The sequence below is a fragment of the Diabrotica virgifera genome, chromosome 6 (assembly GCF_917563875.1).
Source record: "Diabrotica virgifera virgifera chromosome 6, PGI_DIABVI_V3a".
Lineage (NCBI taxonomy): Eukaryota > Metazoa > Arthropoda > Insecta > Coleoptera > Chrysomelidae > Diabrotica > Diabrotica virgifera.
In genome coordinates this window covers 224,685,127-224,706,690 of record NC_065448.1, presented here as the reverse complement: position 1 = coordinate 224,706,690, position 21,564 = coordinate 224,685,127, and the positions used below count along the sequence as shown (strand labels likewise).

The 21,564-nt window shown below is 30.9% G+C and overlaps 1 protein-coding gene across 1 annotated transcript in view; it reads left to right on the top strand.

The window, feature by feature from the left end:
* Nucleotides 1-21,564, top strand: part of LOC126887281 (DNA polymerase theta) — a 65,910-nt gene that overhangs the window by 19,953 nt on the left and 24,393 nt on the right. Inside the window, exons 5-8 of the mRNA XM_050654692.1 lie at nt 1,065-1,273; nt 2,487-2,676; nt 2,932-3,067; nt 18,723-20,503. Coding sequence (XP_050510649.1) covers nt 1,065-1,273; nt 2,487-2,676; nt 2,932-3,067; nt 18,723-20,503 — 2,316 coding nt within the window. The remainder of the gene's footprint in view (nt 1-1,064; nt 1,274-2,486; nt 2,677-2,931; nt 3,068-18,722; nt 20,504-21,564) is intronic.

The window sequence follows — 21,564 nt, the reverse complement described above, 5'->3', positions numbered from 1 at the left end:
CTCGTGTCCGAATAGATTCCAGTTTCTGTCTGGAACGAGTAGCCGGTTTGTATCAATTTTGCACAAGATATCGAGCTAAGAGAAAAAATCTTGGAATTATAAAGATTGACATTGTTTGTATCGAGTCAGAGACTAAATAGAGCAGAGATTTCGAGAGAGTGCTGTTTTTGGTTTGTGAAACAGTTTGGAAGAGAAAGACCGTAGCAGCATCCGAGGACAACACAATCCATGAGTAGAAGTAAAGAAGATAAAAAAGGTTAGTCAGATTATTTGTGAGAAGGAGAGAGTTGTTGTATATTACATACCATATTTGTTTTTTGTCAATTTAACAGTTTTACAGCATAATTTATTCATTCATAAATTCAGAGAAGATATAAGTACCTAATCTATTTAAAAGGTGAAAATTAAATTTTTGTTTAATAATAAGAACAGTCTACCGAATCATTTAAATTAAATTTTATAAAAAAAGAGGAGATAGTAGAATTAAAGATTATTTTTATTAGATAAGAAATTATTACAACAGAATACAGTTTTAGCATACATTTTAAATCTTATATTTATGGTATAGTATATAAATAAATAATATTTGTAGAATTTACATGATATTGAGTATATTTATTTTCCCTGTTTTGTCCTGGATAAAGTAAGCAACGAGAAATACTAGAAGCCACAAACTAAAGGTGATACATTAGAATCAATTTTAGCCCTGAGAATATATTTTATTGGAAAGTTTTATTAAATTTTGGTTTTGTTTCCATGAGTAGCAATTAAAATAATTAATTAATTAATTTAATTAATAAGATGCTGATGAATCTCATAACAGAGAGAAAATACAGTGCATAATAATACATACATATTAAGTCATTGGGGTAGAATTCTTAATAGAGAGTTTTTCCTCTAAGTTATTTAATAGAACTCTGTGTTTTATGCAGTTTCCATAAGGTGTTGTAATTGATGACTTTCTATCTCTCTCTATGTAAATTCCACAATATAATCACAAAATAATTGTTGATATAAATAGAAACAATTAAAAATAACTGTAGTGAAACTGATTGGTATTGTAGGAAAAGCGTGTCTATCTTCTTCCATGGCCCCGGATGATGGGTTATCTCTATTTATGGAATTGGAAAAGGCCCGACAATGTATTGTACTGGAAACTGAACTGCATCTTATCTATCTCGTCACTCCGTACAGCGCTTGCTACTCTTGGGAAAACATAGACTGGATGCTGTACCTCACCATTTGGGAAAAATTGCCTGCGAACATGAAGAAGGTAACTTAAAGTAATGTTCATACCATACCCTTCTTTCAGTGCATCATAGTTTGTCGAATTTTCTCTATCGTGATCAGTGTACAGCCGGTTCCTAAAAAAACTGATACGACTCTTAGTAAGATTTCATCATGTTGAGCAGTGTATTTGATTGATCTGACATTATATTTATTATGACAGACAAATAATAAAATAAACAAACAACAAACAACTGATTCATGAAAAAACTAATAAGTATTTTAGAAAAATTTAAACGCAGGATGAAAGATTACATTTTATTACCGAGGGTGGAAAGCCCCTTAGAATAAACAAGCAGTTTCTATTGAATGAAATATTTGAAATTAAATATCACACTTTTTTTTATTTTCAGCCCTGTAACTTATTAAAATAAATATTATAGAAGTTTTCAGGGACTTTCAGCCCTCGGTAATAATGTAGTCTTTCATTCTGAGTTTAAATTTTTCAAAAATATTTATTAGCTTTCTCAGGATTCGAAAAAAAAAATGAATACAATTAAAATACATTGAGAATTTTGACATGCGTCACAATTTTGCATTAACTCAATGTAAAATTCTAAACTGTTGAATTCCAGCTTCCCTAATTATTTGACATCAAAAGACATTAGAAACTATTTGTAGATGATTCAAATCTGTATTGAAAACAACTGTTAAAATTGGTCTACGTAATTAAACATATTCCAAAATTTTGTAAAAATGTAATACATTTCAGTTTTCAGCCCAAACTTAGGCCACACACAATGCAATAATGTTCACATTTTTGAACTGTCAATATTTTTATTTTATCATCTATTGTTTAAAAACAATACAGTTGATAATATACCCTCAGTTGCGGAGAAAGTATTAATAATAAAGTCTAATAACCGTGGAACAGAATAAGCTATCTGACAAATTTTAAGATTTGGCAGTGACATTGACAGTATGTAAATATTAAGTATTTATCCTTCAAAATACACTGCTCAATTTTCTACAAAATACGCGTCAAGAGTCGTATCAGTTTTTTTTGGAACCAGGTGTACATAGAGCTCAGAAAATTATGTATTTGTTGACGGATAGTTGCATACTTTCACAATGTCAAGGGGTAAAATTACAATTGTCATTCTAGGTTAGTATATTTCGACATTTTATCGTTGATGCACTTAAAGAAGGATTTGGTACGAACTATAAATCTATAACGTGTACATTTCAAATGTTTTTAGGTTGGAGAATTGGTTGGAATCCGTGAATCTTACATAGTAAACGCCACTAGGGGCAAGATCCTAACGAACACCGGGAAACTGTACCATCAATTTCTGGTCCATAAGAGATTTTTTGTAGCGCTGGCGCTGCAGGATTTGGTTAACGAAAAGCCACTGAGTTGGGTGTGCCAAAAATTTAGTTGTAACAGAGGTAAGCTAGAGTATTTTCTTGATTTAGTTTTTTACAGTAACTTAAATAGTAGATTGGGTTATAGATTGCATTGCATATGTTTACTCCTGGTCCTGATTATTATTGTGTCATCACAAAACCGAAAAGTATTGAATCTTTTTTTGGGTTACGTTGTTACAATCATTAAGCTACTAGCCGACTATAGAAATAAGTGGCCATGATTTCATGGCCTCCTTAAGTTGTATTTTTTTATGGCTTTATGCACGTTTTTTTAAGGTATGCTTCAATCATTACAACAATCTTCGTCCAGCTTTGCCGGAATGGTAACATCTTTCAGCAAACAGTTGGGATGGAATAGTATCGAACTGTTGCTTGCGCAGTTTCAAGAAAGAATGCAATTCGGTGTTAGCAGGTAAGTTTCGACTCTATAGTATTTCTTCTTAGCCATCTATCGTTCATTTTTGTATATAGACATCTCCCAACTCTTTCTATCGATCTCTATCATGAGCAACATGTCTGTATTGTTTGTAGTTCCTCGAATGTCGTCGCTATAACCACGAAGTCATCAGCGAATCTGAGGTAGTTTAGTTTGTTGCCGTTGTTTAACTATGTTAACCAGTTTGTAGTTTTGAAGTTTTTAGGGCTAGATTAAAAAGCTGTGGCAATATTACGTCGCCTTATCTAACTCCGCTGTTAATGAGTATGTAATTTGTATTTTCGTGTAGTTGTACACTTCGCGTCATAAAAAACTGGTACAACTCTTATAACCGAAAATCGTGTTTTTCTAGTTGTGTAAGTTCATCTTGTCACATGTGTCAATCTAATTTCTAGGGCAACGTTGCCAATTCAACCAAAATATTATATCAAACTAGCTAAAAAGCAGGTCTGTGCGACAGACCGCAAGTGTTTAGTATAGGTACTAAAGAGTAAAACAATATCGAGCATTCTCGATCAGTCAGTCACATTTATTTAAACATGCATCCTAAAAATGCTCCTATTAATTTTGTAATTTTCCATCATCTCAATTAAGCTGCCATACATTGATTCGTGTTTTATTATAATTTTTGAAAATATTTCAATTCAAAAATAATGACAGATAATAAATCTAGACAGGACAAACGGTATTATGTTTAATGTCAAATCGAGAGGTGTGATTGGTTTCTCGTAAAGTGTAGCACTAAACTGTATTGAGTTGTTTAAAGATTCTTCAAACATTTTATACATTAATTCAACCTTCTCGCTGGTTATTTAATTTATTAGAACCGGTTTTTTGTTTTTAATGATAAAAATAATATCTATCTAAAAACTTTATACATTTTTGAACGTTATTTTTTTATTTAGATTTAGTGAAATTCCCTTATCTGTGTTGGCAACAACGAAGTGATTGAAAAAAAGTGTACCAGTCTTTTATGACGGGAAGTGTACTATCGTAGTTGCCTGTATCCTGAATCTATTCTACAATTATTAATAGCTTGCTCTGTGACCCACATCTCGATACTGTCAAATGCGTTTTCATAGTCAACGAAGATAAGAAATATAGGTAGTTGGTATTTATTTGTCTTATCTAGCAATATTCTCATTGTCAGCAGATGGTCCGATGTACTATATCCTTTGCGAAAGCCAGCCTGGTAATTAGCAGTTGGTAATTATCCAAGTCAACCGATTGTTAATAACACTCATAAACAGTAAGTTCTTTCGAATCCCTGTTAGTGCGGCAGATTCGTGCAAATATTATAAGAATTGTGCATTTACTGATAGAAGCATATAAATTGGACCACATATACTACACAAATAAAGGTTCAAAATTAGATATGAGGCCATCTCAGATTTTACCTTTTACAAAAATGGCGGGCATTCAACATGGCAACGATACATATGTGACTAATAGCACCATAACTTTCAAACGAAGAGTCCGACTTCAACCAAATTTGCTATATGGCTTCTTTTTTGATGTATAAGATCGAGTTCCTGAACCAGAAAAGTCGGTTTACCAAAAGTTTTGTTTTTCCTGATTTTTTATGTAAAAATATGTTGTTTTTTTTTTTCAATTCTTTCACCCTGTATACATTAATTTTTCAAAAAGGTAATATCGGCATTGAAGAGAGCGTAAAAATATCTTTTAGGAAATATTTTGAACTTTTTAGTTATGTTAATTACCATGTAATAAATGCATAACTTATCTTCACATGTACCTATGTACAGCAGATTCGTGCAAATATTATAAGAATTATTGTGCATTTAATGGTAGAAGCATATAATTTGGACTACATATACTACACAATACACATACAAAGGTTCAAATTTAGATATGTGGCTATCTAAGATATTGCCTTTTACAAAAAAGGCGGGCATTCAAAATGGCGACTATACGTATGTGACTTATTGGAACCGTGCAAGTTCGGAAAAGCGACACCTGGTTTCTTCGCTCTGCACTTTTATTCGCACTTTTAATTATATTGGCCAATCATATGGTCCTGGTTACTGGATAATTGTCAAGGCCATAGTCCAAAAAAAAAATAATAAGAAGAAAAAATAAGATTCAGGTTATGTTATTAAAACGTAAACAATTGTATGTAGTAAATAAAATTAGTTATTAAAATGCAGTACTGCAAGCAAAATACAATTACAGTAGAACCCCGTAAATCCGAACCCCGCGAATCCGAACTTTCGGCAAATCCGAACCAACGGAAAGTGAAAAAAATTTAAAAATTTAAGACAAAAACTTAAAACATGTTTATTACACAGAGTAAAGCCAGAAAATTGGACAATGTAGGATTACTAGGACTTTGACATTTAAAATTTCTTAAAAATAAATATTATACTTTAATATACCGGGTGGTGAATCGGAAAACGGGCCATAGGAAACTCAATGTAAAATTCTAAACTGTTGAATTCCTGCTTCCCTATCTATTTTACATCAAAAGTCATGAGAAGTTATTTGTAGAGGATTGAAATCTGTATTAAAAACAGAAGTTACAATTGTTCTACGATTTAAACACATTCCAAAATTTTGAAAAATATAATGTATTTACCGCAGTAGGTATGTGTGGGTATGTTAGGCCACACGTTACTATTTAACTGACAGTGAGCACATTATTGACTGAAGAAAATATCTTTATTATTAATACTTTCTCCTTAACTAAGGGTATCTTATCAACTTTATTGTGTTTTAAACAAAAAATGATAAAATAATTTAAAAAATTGACAGTTCTAATTGTTAATATAATAAATTCATTGTCAACAAATGCAATCTTATACACATTATTGTATTGTGTGTGGCCTAGCTTTGGCGTATTACTCTGAAAATTGTATTATATTTTTACAAAATTTTGAATAATTATTGTTCATAGAACAATATTAACAGTTGTTTTCAATAGAGATTTCAATTCTCTACAAATAGTTTCTGATGACTTTTGATGTAAAATAATTAGGGAAGCAGGAATTTAACAGCTTAGAATTTTACATTGAGTTTCCTATGGCCCGCTTTCCAATTCACCACCCGGTATAGGTTTATAAAGTGTTTATAAAGGTTAAACACAAACTTACTTTGGTCACCTTTGGTTCTCTCATAGTCAACTTGAGTCCAAAAATATTGTCCACACTCTTGCGAGAACGTTTGGCTACTCAAAATCACAATGAAAGCTTTGAACTACTAGTTAAGGCTAACTTTCGGATAATCCGAACTTTTCGGAATCCGAACAGGCTGTCCCCCCAATTAGTTCGGATTTGCGGGGTTCTACTGTAATTAAATTTACCTTTATATAATAATTGCATATCATATCAATATTGTGAAGCAATATATAATTTTTCTTCTTAAATGACAATAGGTATGAAATGTACGTCAATTTGACAATTTCAATTGACAATATGAATTATTTAAGTAAGTTGCAAGATTTCTCCGCTATTCGCGCACGATCGTTTCGCGTATCCCTTCCGAGTACTTGCACACCGCGAATAGCACGATAACTTTTGAACAAAAACTCCAATTTCAACCAAATTGGTATATACAGGGTGGGGCATTAGTGTGACAAAGTCCAATTACTCATTTGTCGTAAGAGATACGAAAAAAAGTTATTTAGGTAAAAGTTGGGGCACACATAGTAACATAATTTAAAAATATTTTTAAATATACAGGGTCGTCCGTATTGACAGGGTGACACAAACTTATGTTTTTTTTAATAGAACACCCTGTATATTTTTACATTTTTGGATTCTCCTCGATGTTTCCTTTCTTAAAATATATAGTTTTGTAATATTATACGAGGTAGTTTAAAAGTTAATTACGTTTTTTTGTTAATTTCTTAGCAAAATCTACACCCTGTAGAATTTTAGTGATTTGACATCAAATTGTTATTTTATGTTCAAACGATTTTTAATATAGTCTACTATTGTTAAACATTAACAGTATAGCGAAATGTTTAATTTTAGTATACAGGGTGGGTCGAAACTCGGAATGAGTATTTTCTGAGTTTTCTTAAATGGAACACCCTATATATAAGTATTGTAATGAAATAATATTTTATGATACTTTTTTATTTCTTAAGCATTCCCTATACCTAAGTGCTTTCATTTGTAAGTTATTCGTGATTCTTTAAGCCAAACATTAATTGTAAGAAAAATTACGTGAAATTTTATTAGGTGGCTGTGAAAATATTTAATCAAAAATAATTTTTGGAAAAAAAAATACATCATAATCTAGTCTGATCCTTAATTTAGTACTATTGGATGAAATATCCAAATAAATTCGTAGTTAAGGTTGTTGGTGCGCAAAATATTAATAAAAACATACAATATCCTACCTAGTCGGCTATGACACTAAATTTCCTTAAAAATTTGACATTATACTATTTTTATAGATCCAGTTGCTTTGTTACCATTACTAATATGTATTTTTCTTATGAGAAACTGATTAATAAGATTTTGGTGCTAGTGGAATATAACAAAAATGTGCTACTAGCAATAAGAATTTTTCATCAGAAATTCCCTGATAGACGACAACTAAAAAGAGAAACGTTTAAAAATATACTAGTACGGTTTCAACGGACTGATCACTTGACTTAGATTATGATAAATCTGCTCGAATAAAAAGTATTGTAAGTGAAGAAAACAGCAATTAAATGTAATCCTTAGTGTCACTGAGGATCTGAATATTAGTACAATCGTTCTTACAATCTAAGTATCTAGTCTGTTGAAACCGTTTTAGTATACTTTCAAAAGTTTCTCTTTTTGGTTGTCGTCTATCAGGGAATTGCTGATGATAAATTTTTATTGCAAGTAGCTCATTTTTGTTATACTCTCCTAGCACAAAGCCATTTTAATCCGTTACTCATTAGAAAAATTAATATTAGTAATGGTATCAAATCAACTGGAACTATATAAATATCATAATGTCAAATGTTTAAGCAAATTTTGTGTCATAGCCAACTAGGCAGAATTTTGTATGTTTGATTCATATTTTAAGCACCAACAACTTTAACTACGAATCTATTTAGATATCTCATCCAATATTTATAAATTAAGGATCAGGCTAGATTTTTATGTATTTTTTTTCGAAAAATTACTTTTGATTGGATATTTTCACGGCTACCTAATGAAATTTTACGTAATTTTTGTTGCAATTAATGTTTGCTTAAAGAATGACGAATAACTTACAAATTAAAGCACTTAGGTATAGGGAATGCTTAAGAAATAAAAAAGTACCATAAAATGTAATTTCATTACAATACTAAAATACAGGGTGTTCCATTTAAGAAAACTCAGAAAATACTCATTCCGAGTTTCGACCCACCCTGTATACTAAAATTAAACATTTCGCTATACTATTAATGATTAACAGTAGTAGACTATACTAAAAATCGTTTGAATGTAAATAGAAATTCTGATGTCAAATCACTACAATTCTACAGGGTGTAGATTTTGCTACAAAATTAACAAAAAAACTTAATTAACTTTTAAACTACCTCGTATAATATTACAAAACCATATATTTTAAGAAAGGAAACATCGAGGAGAATCCAAAAATGTAAAAATATACAGGGTGTTCCATTTAAAAAAACATAAGTTTGTGTCACCCTGTCAATACGGACACCCTTGTATATTTGAAAATATTTTTAAAATATGATACTATGTATGCCCCAACTTTTACCTAAATAACTTTTTTTTGTATCTCTAACGACAAACGAGTAATTGGACTTTGTCACACTAATGCCCCACCCTGTAGGTTATTTTTTTGATGTATAAGATCGAGCTCTTGAAACGGAAGAATCGGCTTACCAAAAGTTGTGTTTTTCCTGATTTTTTTGTAAAAATATGTTGTTTATTTTTTCAATTATTTCATCCCGTATATATTAATTTTCCAAAAAGGTTACACCTTTATTTAAAAAGGTAACACCTAGAAAAAGTAATAAAAATATTTTTTAGGAAGTATTTTGAACTCTTTAGTTATATTAATTACCATTTAATAAATGCATAACGTATCTTCACATGGTACCTATGTGCGGCAGATTCGTGCAAATAATAATATAAGGATTATTATGCATTTAATGGTAAAAGAATATAATTTGGATCACAGATATTACACATACAAAGATTCAAATTTAGATCTGAAGCCATCTCAGATTTTGTCTTTTACAAAAATGGCGGGCATTCTAAATGAATCTGCCGCCCATATGTACCGGGTGTCCCAATAAGAATGGCTCTCGGCCATATCTCAGGAACCGTTTACAGTAGAGCTTTGAAATAAAAAATTTTATAACAAAAGTTGCCTCAGGAAAAGCCTGGAAATTATTTTCATAATTGTGGGACCACCGCTAGAGGGCGTAATTGAATATCAAAAATTAAAAAATCTAAATTTTACAAAATTTTCCTAATGAAGGGGCACTGGAAATCCGATCGTCGTATTCTTCATAAAATTCTACGCATATTTGATTTGACAAGTTTAGGTCTATCTTTGGAAATAAGAGGTGGGGGTGAGTGGGAACCTTGTTATGAAAAACTGGCTGTGAGTCCGGTTCTGCTTAATCAAATTTTGCAAACTTGGTCTTGTTGAAGACAGATCTTTTTCGTCAATGTAAAAGTTATGACTTCCAACCAACTTACTGAGTAATATGCCAGCTAGAAGGCGTTATTTAATTTTTTTCAGAAATCTAGTGTTCCTTGGAAAATATTAAATACAAACATGCATTTTTAATACCATATTACAAAATTAGACAAAATTAGCAACAGAATAGCGAAAACCGCATGTTAATACCTTTTTTCTATCTCGAGATATCTTACAAAACGTGTAAATTTAAAAACATAACTGTTACTGTCACCGGTAAACGAAATTAATTAAAAGTAGTGTGATATGGAAACAACAAAGAAACATTTTCCAGCTGTCAACGTATATTAGGTCTTTTCAACGCTTCTCATTTGTTTCGAGCCTCGTTCATATCTCGTATATTAATATTATACACGGATTATACGGCATATGACAGAGGCTCGAAACAAATAAGAAGCGTTGAAAAGCCGTATTACAAAGAAATAAAAACAACTATTTAGTGATGACATAAACGTTCAAATTTTTGCCCATCATTTTCGTTGCAAACATTTACTCTTTCAAGAGTAGATTGAACAGCAGTCTCAATTTCTGCTTTCGATATGCTTTGAATGGCGTTTAGTATTCTCTGGATAATGTATCCTAGAGTAGTGTATGATGGGCAACAATTTGAATATTTAGGTCGTCACTAAGTAGTTCTTTTTGTTCTGTGTTATATTTAATTTTAATAGTATTGTCTCTCTATATATTGTTGTTTTAATTAATTATATTTTTATACCTTGACATCTGGAAAATGTTATTTTGTTTTTTTCCACAGCACACTACTTTTCATTAACTTAGTTTACCGGTGATAGTAACAGTTATGTATAAAATTTACACGTTTCTCGAGATATCTTGAGATAGAAAAAAGGTATCGACATGCGGTTTTCGCTATTCTATTGCTAATTTAATCTAATTTTATAAAGTATGATTAAAAATGCATACTTGTATTTAATATTTTCCAAAGAAAACTAGATTTCTGAAAAAAATTAAATAACGCCTCCCAGCTGGCTTATTACTTATTAGGATGGCTCAAAATTATCACGCTTACATTGAAGAAAAATATCTGTTTTCAACAAGACCCAGTTTTCAAAATTTGATTTAGCAGAACCGGACTTACAGCCATTTTTTCATAACAAGGTTCCCACTCACCCCCACCTCTTATTTGCAAAGGTAGAGTTAAACTTGTTAAATCAAATATGCGCAGAATTTGATGAAGAATACAATAATCGGATTTCCAGTGCCCCTTCATTAGGAAAATTTTGTAAAATTTAGATTTTTTTATTTTTGATATTCAATTACGCCCTCTAGCGGTGGACCCACAATTATGAAAATAATTTCCAGGCTTTTCCTGAGGCAACTTTTGTTATAATTTTTTTTATTTCAAAGCTCTACTATAAACGGTTCCTGAGATATGGCCGAGAGCCATTCTTATTGGGACACCCGGTACATGTGAACATACGTTATGCATTTATTAAATGGTAATTAAGATAACTAAAAAGTTGAAAATATTTCCTAAAAAGTATTTTTACACACTATTCAATGGCGGTATTACCTTTTTAAAAAATTTATATATACAGGGTGAAAGAATTGATAAAGAAACAACATATTTTTACATAAAAAAACAGTAAAACACAATTTCTGGTAAACCGATTCTTCCGGTTCACGACCTCGATCTTATTCATCAAAAAAGAACCTATATACCAAATTCTGTTGAAATATGACGTCTCGTTCAAAAGTTATCGTGCTATTAGTCAAATATGTATAGTCGCCATTTTGAATGCCCGCCATTTTTGTAAAAGGAACAAAAGATGAGATAGCCTCATATCTAAATTTGAAACTTTATATGTGTAGTATATGTGGTCCAAATTATATGCTTCTACCATTAACATTAAATTCACTATAATTCTTATAATATTTGCACGAATCTGCCGTACATAGGTACATGTGAAGATAAATTATGCATTTATTGCATGGTAATTAACATAACTAAAAAGTTCAAAATATTTCCTAAAAAATATTTTTACGCTCTTCTTAATGGCGGTATTAACTTATACATAGAGGGTGAAAGAATTGAAAAAAAAAACAACATATTTTTACATAAAAACCAGGAAAAACACAACTTCTGGTAAACCGATTCTTCCGGTTCAAGACCCTTATCTTATGCATAAAAAAAACTATATACCACATTTCGTTGAAATCTGATGTCTCGATCAAAAGTTATCGTGCTATTAGTCACATACGTATAGTCGCCATTTTCAATGCCGCCATCTTTGTAGAAGGCAAAATCTGAGATGGCCTCATATCTAAATTTAAACCTTTGAATGTGTAGTATATGTGGTCCAAATTATATGTTTCTATCATTAAATTCACAATTGTTTCACATATCGGCTGCACTATGTATACATATGTGGTAGTACCTCTGATCCAACGTTTTTTTAATGTTCTTTTGACGTTTTTTTTTGTTGATTCATTAGCTGTACAAGGTTTTTTGTTATTTTAAATTTGTTCTTATCTTCCATATTATTGATGTCTTTAATTTTGATAATTTTCTGTACACTCACTGTTGGTCTTTTGACATGTTATTTCTCTGCTGTTTTCAATGACTTGCTTATTAAGTTCTCTCTTATTTTTGAGACTCAACTATGGGCTCCGTGCGTGACCATGGTGGAGATATACGAAACTATGCCAGCGCCAGTAGCGGCGAAATATGACAACTTTGGTGAATAGGGATTGAATAATAATTTTTTCAATAGATATTTCGCTTACTTTATTATTGCCGTTTTGATTTTTATTATTTATTTTTATATTTTCATACTGTCTTTCTTTCCTTCCCCGATCTGGTGGTACATTCCTATGGTCATCTATTTCCATTTTGTGTTAGACACACACGACAAAAGTAATAGTTCAATAGTCCCAGCTAATGTTAAAATCTGGTAACAATAATTCACACTGCCTCATTGCTTTCGATGTTCACTTAATTAATGTTAACACCAACAACTAAACTACAACGAAAAAGTGGAGAAAAACACTTAAAATTGATATTTTCTTCAGAGAACTTTCAAATACTTGTTTTTTAATTTGACGTTTATTTGACACTTTAACCTATTGTTTGTATAATAAATTTTATCAAAAATGAGCTATTCCAGGTCAAATCAACACACCTAATTTACCAACCCTCTTCAGATTTAGTTATAATTTGGAATATTTATAGTGACTAACAAGGGAAACAAAAATACAAAATTTTAAATTTTTATCTCGAGACGTTTCCAAAAAATATGGTTATGTAAAATTTTCCAAAAAGGTCCAAAATACAGCGACTGTACTTTATTGGAACGATTGTAGAAGCTGACCTGATTGAGCTAGAATGCTGGGAGAGGTGTCATTTTGCAGCATTTTAAAGCTCGTTACAGTAATATATACAACATGAGTTTATGATAAACAAGTTTTTCTCAAACAAAAAAAATATATTTTGATTAAGTTTTTTTTCAACAAGTACATAATTTAAAATTTTCATAATATTCCTACAAATACATAGTACTGTTGTTAATAACATATAAAAATTTTATCATCGGATGGTGATGGGTTCAACATAAAAGAAAAATAAGTTTTACACATACAGTATGGTGCAAATGAAAGGAATAAATTCGTAATGTCGCAAACTGGCGACTTTAAGGAAAATCTCGAATCAGGTCGATTTTTATTTTTAAATTGCAATTTTTTGGCATATATATATCATACTAGTGACGTCATCCATCTGGGCGTGATGACGTAATCGATGATTTTTTAAATGCGACTGTAGGTCGTGTGTTAGCTCATTTGAAAGGTTATTTAATAGGGAACTTGCACATAAAAATATTTTTGCATAAAATTGTTAATTTATGTTTAAAAATGATAAATTCAAAATATTACGTCTTAACAATTAATAGTGTACGTACAACAACTGATTATAATTCCGCGCCCGAAATTACCGTTTCAAACAACTTTAAAAGCGCGCGCTTGGGTCTGACGTCACCAACCATGATATTTACCACTGTTCTCGTTTGACTACTGCCTAGTGCCAGACGTGTACTCTGCAGATAATATCTTGTAAAGATTTTCATGCATTCATAATATTATTTTTAGTTTAGGGAAATACATTTTTATTTTACAACATAGGTATCTCAAATGCCAAATTATATTATTCGAGGTGTGCAAGTACTTGGAAGGGAATTGAGAAATGATCGTGCGCGAGTCGCGGAGAAATATTGCAACTATCTTAAATAATTCATATTGTCAATTGAAATTGTCAAATTGACATAAATTTCATACCTTCTGTCATTGAAGCAGAAAAATTATATATTGCTCCACAATATTGATATGATATGCAATTATTATATAAAGGTAAATTTAATTAATTGTGTTTTCCTTGCAGTACTGCATCTTAATAACTAATTTTATTTACTACATACAATTTTTTACGTTTGCATAATATAACCTGCATCTTATTTTTTCTTCTTATTATTTTTTTGGACTATGGCCTTGACAATTATCCAGCAACCAGGACTAATATAATTGGTCAATATAATTAAAAGTGCGAATAAAAGTACAGAGCGTAGAAATAGAGGTCGCTTTGCCGAACTTGCACGGTCCCAATAAAGTTTGAACAAAATTAAACAATGGAACAAAATTAAATACCTAAATTTATATCATATTTCTTAAAAAATGTAAGTACATAGATACTACTAAAAAATTACGAAAAAGAAAGAATGTTTTATTATAATATATAAATATATATTTAGTTTAAAATATGAATTTCATTCTCACATAAAGAAATAAAAAATATTTTATGGATGAAACTTTATTTTATCAAATGTTTATTCCATTTATTTTTAATAATTATCAGATCCAAATAGATGCGGGAAAATATTTACACTCCAAAAGTCTTGTGCTATACTAATCAAACTGTCGATAAGATCTGCGTCCTATTCTATCCAAATATAAGTAAATTTTGAATTATTTTTAAAGTGTGTATCTGGTACGCAAATCAACACTTTTTTTTAAATAGAAACATTATTTGCAACTGTACTTTTGCATTGTACATTGTAACATTGGTTATTTGGTTGTCTATTGGTTATTAAATGTTCCAAATATATGTACTTCTGGTCGTAATATTTTGTAATAAACAAAACTAAAACCTATAATTTATAAATATTTTAAATTCATAACAAAGAAGAAAGAAAATAAAAATTATTTAAAAATAAACAAAACTTTTAGTACCTAATAAAAGTCAGAGTAACTAAAAACTATTGTTAAAAACAATTTAAACGTGTTTATTAATAATACTTATAATAGGTACCTACTTATTTGCCTCCTCGCATTTCTCCAGTAGAATAACTTTCACTGCTTTTTATAAAATTTGCCACCATGAAGAAATAAACTACTGTAGATTGTCAGATTAACTTTTTGAAAAACCCTAGTCAGTCATATTATACATTTAAAAACACTACTTTATAAAGTAGCACTCAAAATGATCAATTTCAGTTTGAAACTAAATATACTCATTATGGAACTATACAAGAACACAAATACCTTGGAATTTCCAATTAAATAATATGATTAAAATGGAATTAATACAATCCCCAAAACAACCTTTTTTTGAACTTTTATTTACAATCAACTTCTACATGAGAGTTTTAAGTAAATGTGAATGAATTTGTAAATAATTTCGAAATATCCTAGCGGCTTTGTTGTCGACTCATAGAAATCTAGCAGGTAGACGTGGGTCGTGACGTCAGACCCGTTTACGCGCCTCTGAAGAAATTTGAATTTTATAGCTTTTTCAATGTCTCGTAATAAGCCTATGGGTTAACAATATTTGTTTTTTTTGCATGCATGCGTTTTATGATCATGTTACCTTATATTTTTTAATATCATTTTAATATTTAAAAATATATGCAAGTTCCCTATTCTCTGTTCAGTAATATAAACAATAACATAATTATTTATACAGGGTGGCAAAAAAGGTTTTTTAATTAAATTAATTGACAAAAAAGAAGAATGTATGTACCTAATTTATGTGTTTCTGGCAACAGTAAAATATATTTTAAATTAAATAAATTACATACAATCTTCTTTTTTGTCAATTAAATTAAATAAAAAAAACTTTTTTGCCACCCTGTATAAATAATTATATTATTGTTTATATTGCTGAATAGAGAATTGAATAACCTTTAAAATAAGCTACCACACGACCTATAGTCCCATTTAAAAAATCATCGATTACGTCATCTCGCTCAGATGGATGACGTCACTATTATGATACATATGCCAAAAAATTACAATTTAAAAATAAAAATCGACCTGTTTTGGGATTTTTCCTTAAAGTCGCCCGCTTGCGACATTACGAATTTATTCCTTTCATTTGCACCATACTGTATGTGTGAAATTTATTTTTTTTATGTTGAACCCATCACCATACCATGATAAAATTTTTATATGTTATTAACAACAGTACTATGTATTTGTAGGAATATTATGAAAATTTTAAATTATGTACTTTTTGGAAAAAAACTTAATCAAAATATATTTTTTTTTATTGAGAAAAACTTGTTTATCATAAAATCATGCTGTATATATCACTGTAAATAGCTTTAAAAATGCTGCAAAATGACACCTCTCCCAGCATTCTAGCTCAATCAGGTCAGGTTCTACAACGATTCCAATAAAGTATTATCGCGGTTTTTTGGACCTTTTTGGAAAACTTTACATAACCATATTCCGGAAACGGCTTGAGATAAAAATTTAAAATTTTGTATTTTTCTTCACCGACTCATCCACTATGAGTACTCTAAATTTTAACAAAATCTAAGTAGGTCAGGAAAAAAATTAATTCAAAGTGTGTTGATTTGACCTGGAATAGCTCAAATGGTAAATCAATATTACATATTAACGTCAAATATGTCATATGTGTATCATATAATTCAGTGGCGGCTCGTGACCTCAGTATGCGGGTAGGCTACACATATACTTCGGGTAGGCGACAAAGAATATCCTACAGTTTGTAATACATTTTGAGCCGTCTTGCAATACTAAATGTAATCTATGAGCACAACAATGTGTAAAAATTGCTTTTGGAGCATCTACTTTAATTTTTGATTGTAATCCGATTAAAGAGCCAGCCATTACACTTGCACCATCGTAAAATTGAGCAATTAATTTATTTTTGTAATCATATGGCTCAAGCACGTTTGAAATTAAACTATATAGAGCGTCTGCAGATCTATTATCGCTAACATCAAAAAACCCTAAAAATCTTTCTGTTACCTGACCAACTTTGTTAACAAAACGGATTGTTAAAGTACACTGTGATTTTTCGGTTATATCAGTAGTATCGTCAGCTAGTATAGAAAAAAATTGACTTTTATTAATTTCTGTTGAAATTTCATTTTTTACGTAATCGGCAAGACAATCTATTAAATCATTTTGTATTGTTTTTGACAAACCCGTGAACACCCCTTCTATTTTTTAACATGATCCTGGATTTCCTGATCGCGTTTAACTACTAAATTAAAAATTTCTTTAAAATTACCCATGTTTGAAGAATTATGGCTCTCATCACGACCGCGAAATGTAAGTTCTTGTTTTGCTAAAAGAATTGTAACATCAATTTCTTCAACTTCTTCAATCTTTTTCAACTTCTTCATTATATATCTTATTAGATAGAGAAATATGTCCAGCGAAAGCACTGTCAGTAGTTTGTTTATTTTTTTCTAACCGTTTTAAATCTAAGCAATTGTTTAAATGTTCTTTCGAAGATTCATGTTTTCTTACACTAGCTGATAAATTTTTCAAATCTGAATATCCCTGACTCACCCAAACATTTTGCTTCAAATTTGAGAGCAACAGACAAGGCCAACAGAAAAGTGAATTTTTAAAATAACTTCCGCTTAGCCATTTATGATTTTCATACCATATTGTTTTAAACGATCTCGAAAATGGTTGATTGTCTTGTGTCTTATCTGTGGATAAAATTGTTAAATTTTGTAAAAGCCGGCCCATTGAAATAATTACTAATCTTTCTTGATTTTGGCGCCTTGAAAAAGGCGTCTCGATCAAACTGCATATTACATCGTTTAAAGTATTCATATTCGATGACTAAAGTTTTTCCACCAAAAAAAAACACACCTACGTTTCAACAACGTCAAATATTACTTATTTTATTTATGTATCAAATAATAATTTACTATTCGGATAAATTGATAAGTTAACAATTAACCTCGCTTTAAATTTTTAATTATCTATATAATCTAATAACACATTATTCAGTTTTCATAAACAAATTTAAATTGTCCTACCTAGTTTTATTCAATACTTAACCTACTAATAACAGCCAAAATAAAAAAACAATTATTTTAAAACAGTTTCACAAGACACAAGAGAAGCAACTGATAAAATTTTGTAGGTCCGGCTATAAGACTCTGTGCCTATCCGCCCGTTCAAAATCGTAGAATACGGTCGCTACGAGCAGATCTGCAGCAGGTCTGCTCGCGTAAACAGAGAGATCGCACGTCAATTCGGTGTTGGCGTTGTTCTATTTCAGGCTACGTTCCCGAGTGCCTGACCAAGGAGAATATAGAATCTATACAGTACTACTGATACTACAAGGAACGTACAATAATTATAACTACGGAGAAAATTTTTTGGATATTTTTAAAAATAATTTGGATAATTTTTGCTATTTTATTGTAGATATTGTGTCAAAATTTATAAATTACAATTTTGAAATAAGTAATTTATATTAATAATTTATATTATTGTACTACATTTAGAGAGGGTAGGCGGCGCCTACCTTGCCTACCCCGACGGGCCGCCCCTGATATAATTAACGTCAAATTGTGTTCGCCAAAAATTTCAGGCCACTATGCTAGGTGTCGCGTCAGTCATGCACGGAGCCAATATCCCTTTCGATTTTGCTGTTTATTCTTATTGCTATAATTCCTTGAAATTTCAGAGACCTTATAGACCTGATGCACTTGCCAGTCCTCAACGGCAAAATGGCGAGAGCCCTGTACAACGCTGGAATCGAATCAGTCATCCAACTCGCTAATTCGGAAATATCCGCAATAGAAAACATTCTACATCGAGTAGCACCTTTCGAAAGTGAAAAAGAACGAGAAGGCGAATCAGAATACGAGAAAAGACAGAGAAACAAATATAAAAACGTATGGATTGCGGGAAGAGAAGGCTTAACCGAACGACAAGCGGCGGAAATTTTCGTAAGAGACGCCAGAAAATATCTGAAGATAGAACTAGGGTTGGTTGACGCTCAATGGGAGGATATAAAAGACGAAGAAGAAGAGGTGGAGGAAAATCACCAAAGCGACGATTGTACAGTAGTTAAGGAAGAAGTAGTTATGGATTACGAAACAAATGCAGCTCAAACAGAAGAAATGCGACAAAATAGCAGTACAGAAGTTAAGAAAGAAGTAATTATGAATTACGAAACAAATACAGCTCAAACGGAAGAAATGGGACAAAATAACGATATTATAATAAAAGAAGATGTTAACCACGATATAATTGATAAAGAGGAAGAAGTGCCTACAAACGAGAATGTTTTTTCAGACGATATTCTTTCAGATACCCTCAGCATTTCTGACGATTCCAGTATTTCCAATGCAGATTCCACCATAATAGAAGATATCGAAGAGAATAAAGGATGTCTTGAAGAAAATATTGATTTTATCAAAGAAACGTCAAATAGACTTTCAGAGAAATTCCAAAATATCTCATTGAACTCTCCAAAACGAAATTTTGAAAACAAATTCTTTAAAAACAAAGATATAGATAACGACAGAGGAAAGAACTTTAAAAATAGGACAGATTTAAATGAAAAGAGCTTCAAAAATGAGGAAATCGTTGTAAATCGTAAAGAAGTTGAAAATTTACGTGAAAATAATGAAGCTGAAGCTACGTATAAAGTTGAAGGTGAAACCAAAACTAAATTGCATTCAGCAGCTAAACCTAGGTCTAAAGTCGAAACTGAGACTAACGTGGAAATGGAAATTGAAACTGCAACTACGACTAAGCTTCCTAGTGCAATATCTACCGATACTGTACATACAGATAAGAAGAATTCACCTGGAATAGAATTTTCCACACCTTTTACACATAAACCTCAAGCCCTTGTGACAAATGCCCACAACACTGAAGTGGATTGTTTTCTACAAGAAATTTCGCTGTCAGATTTTTCCGAAACCTTATCAGAAAACAGCAGCGGAACACACGGTTCTAAAACTAGCATTTCTGCATCTGATGTAACTAATGTTATTCTGGAGAGACCAGCTTCAGATGATATGAACCTTCCTGCATCTGATATAAATGATGTTATCCTAGAGACACCGGTTTCAGATGATATGAGTCTTTCAAGTTCTTCGGGTATGCATGATTTGAGTGTGTCTTTGAAGAAAAATCAATCGGACCAAAGTTTGTTCGATGACGAGAGCTTTACTTTACAATTGTCAGAGCAAGATTTGTCTGAAGATGAACCGTTGGACAAATCATCGAAATCTGATCCTAAACAAACTAATCCTTTGCAACAAGATGAATGTGCTTACCAGAACGGTTTAGGGGAAGTACTTGAATCAGACGATGAGGACATTTTCGGTAAATCGATAGAAGAGGAAATACTACTCTCCGCGAAACGAAAACACGACAGTGGGGAATATGGTAGAGGAAGTAAGAAGTTGAAGACTAAATCAGTGAATATTTTAAGAAAAGATACTGTACGAGGTAAGTTAAAATATTTTTTAATTTTGGGTTCTATATTTTGTCTTGTTTAGTTTAGGGGCTAGAGCTGTTTTGAGGCCGATGGAAATCCACGAAGTTTCATACTGTATTCATATGCATTTTGACCCGACGGATTTGAATTTTAAAATTGATTTTGCGTTCCGGAACTTGTTATAAACAATTTAATTGTTTAAATGGTTATAATTCTTAATCTAACAAATATAAAGAATAATTTTTACAAAACTCAAGGTTTTCCTTAAAAACCCTACAAAATGATATTTGGTAAACCTTGATCCAATTATTATAACCTGAGATATTGCGAAATTAGTGTAAATACATTGCAAAATTACGGCATATAGGCGATTTTTCATTTATAACTCTGCTTCACTTTAAGTAAAATACAGTCCGTCCAGTAAAAATACCGTTGTACGTCATTATCTACGTCAGAGGTCTAAGTTGACATTGTTGCCAAAGTATAAAAAATCCTGAATCCATTATAATTCAAATATGTATATCACATAATGATTGCAGAAGTAGATTATACAACAGAACATATTAATATTCAATGTAAATAAATAAAAAAAAATTAGAAGTAGAAAACAAGAATTAAATAATGAACTTACGTTAAAAACAATTTGAGCTGCTTGTGTGGTATAAAGATGTAAAATAAAATAAACAAAAACAAACACTTTTTTCAGTACTTATTTACTCTAAAATGTTTTGTTACAACTAAATTTTCAAATATCCACAAGGAAGAATTTCCTGCAGCTGGCTGTGTAGCATTAATTACAAGTAAATTTAATGAAAAATTCGTGTTGGTAAACGGTATATTAATTTAAAAAGCCCCTAGAAAGGCTACAAATATAAAAACAAAACGGTTTCGCCCTGTAACAAGAACATCATCAGTGTTACAAGAACAAGGTGAGCTACCCAAAAATACAAAGGTTAAAACCTTTTAAAAATAGACTAAAAGTCTTATATAAGTGTAAACATAGTATGTATATCCTTTGGATATATAATTCCTATGGATATGGCTTTAGGGCAACATATGACTCCCCACACGT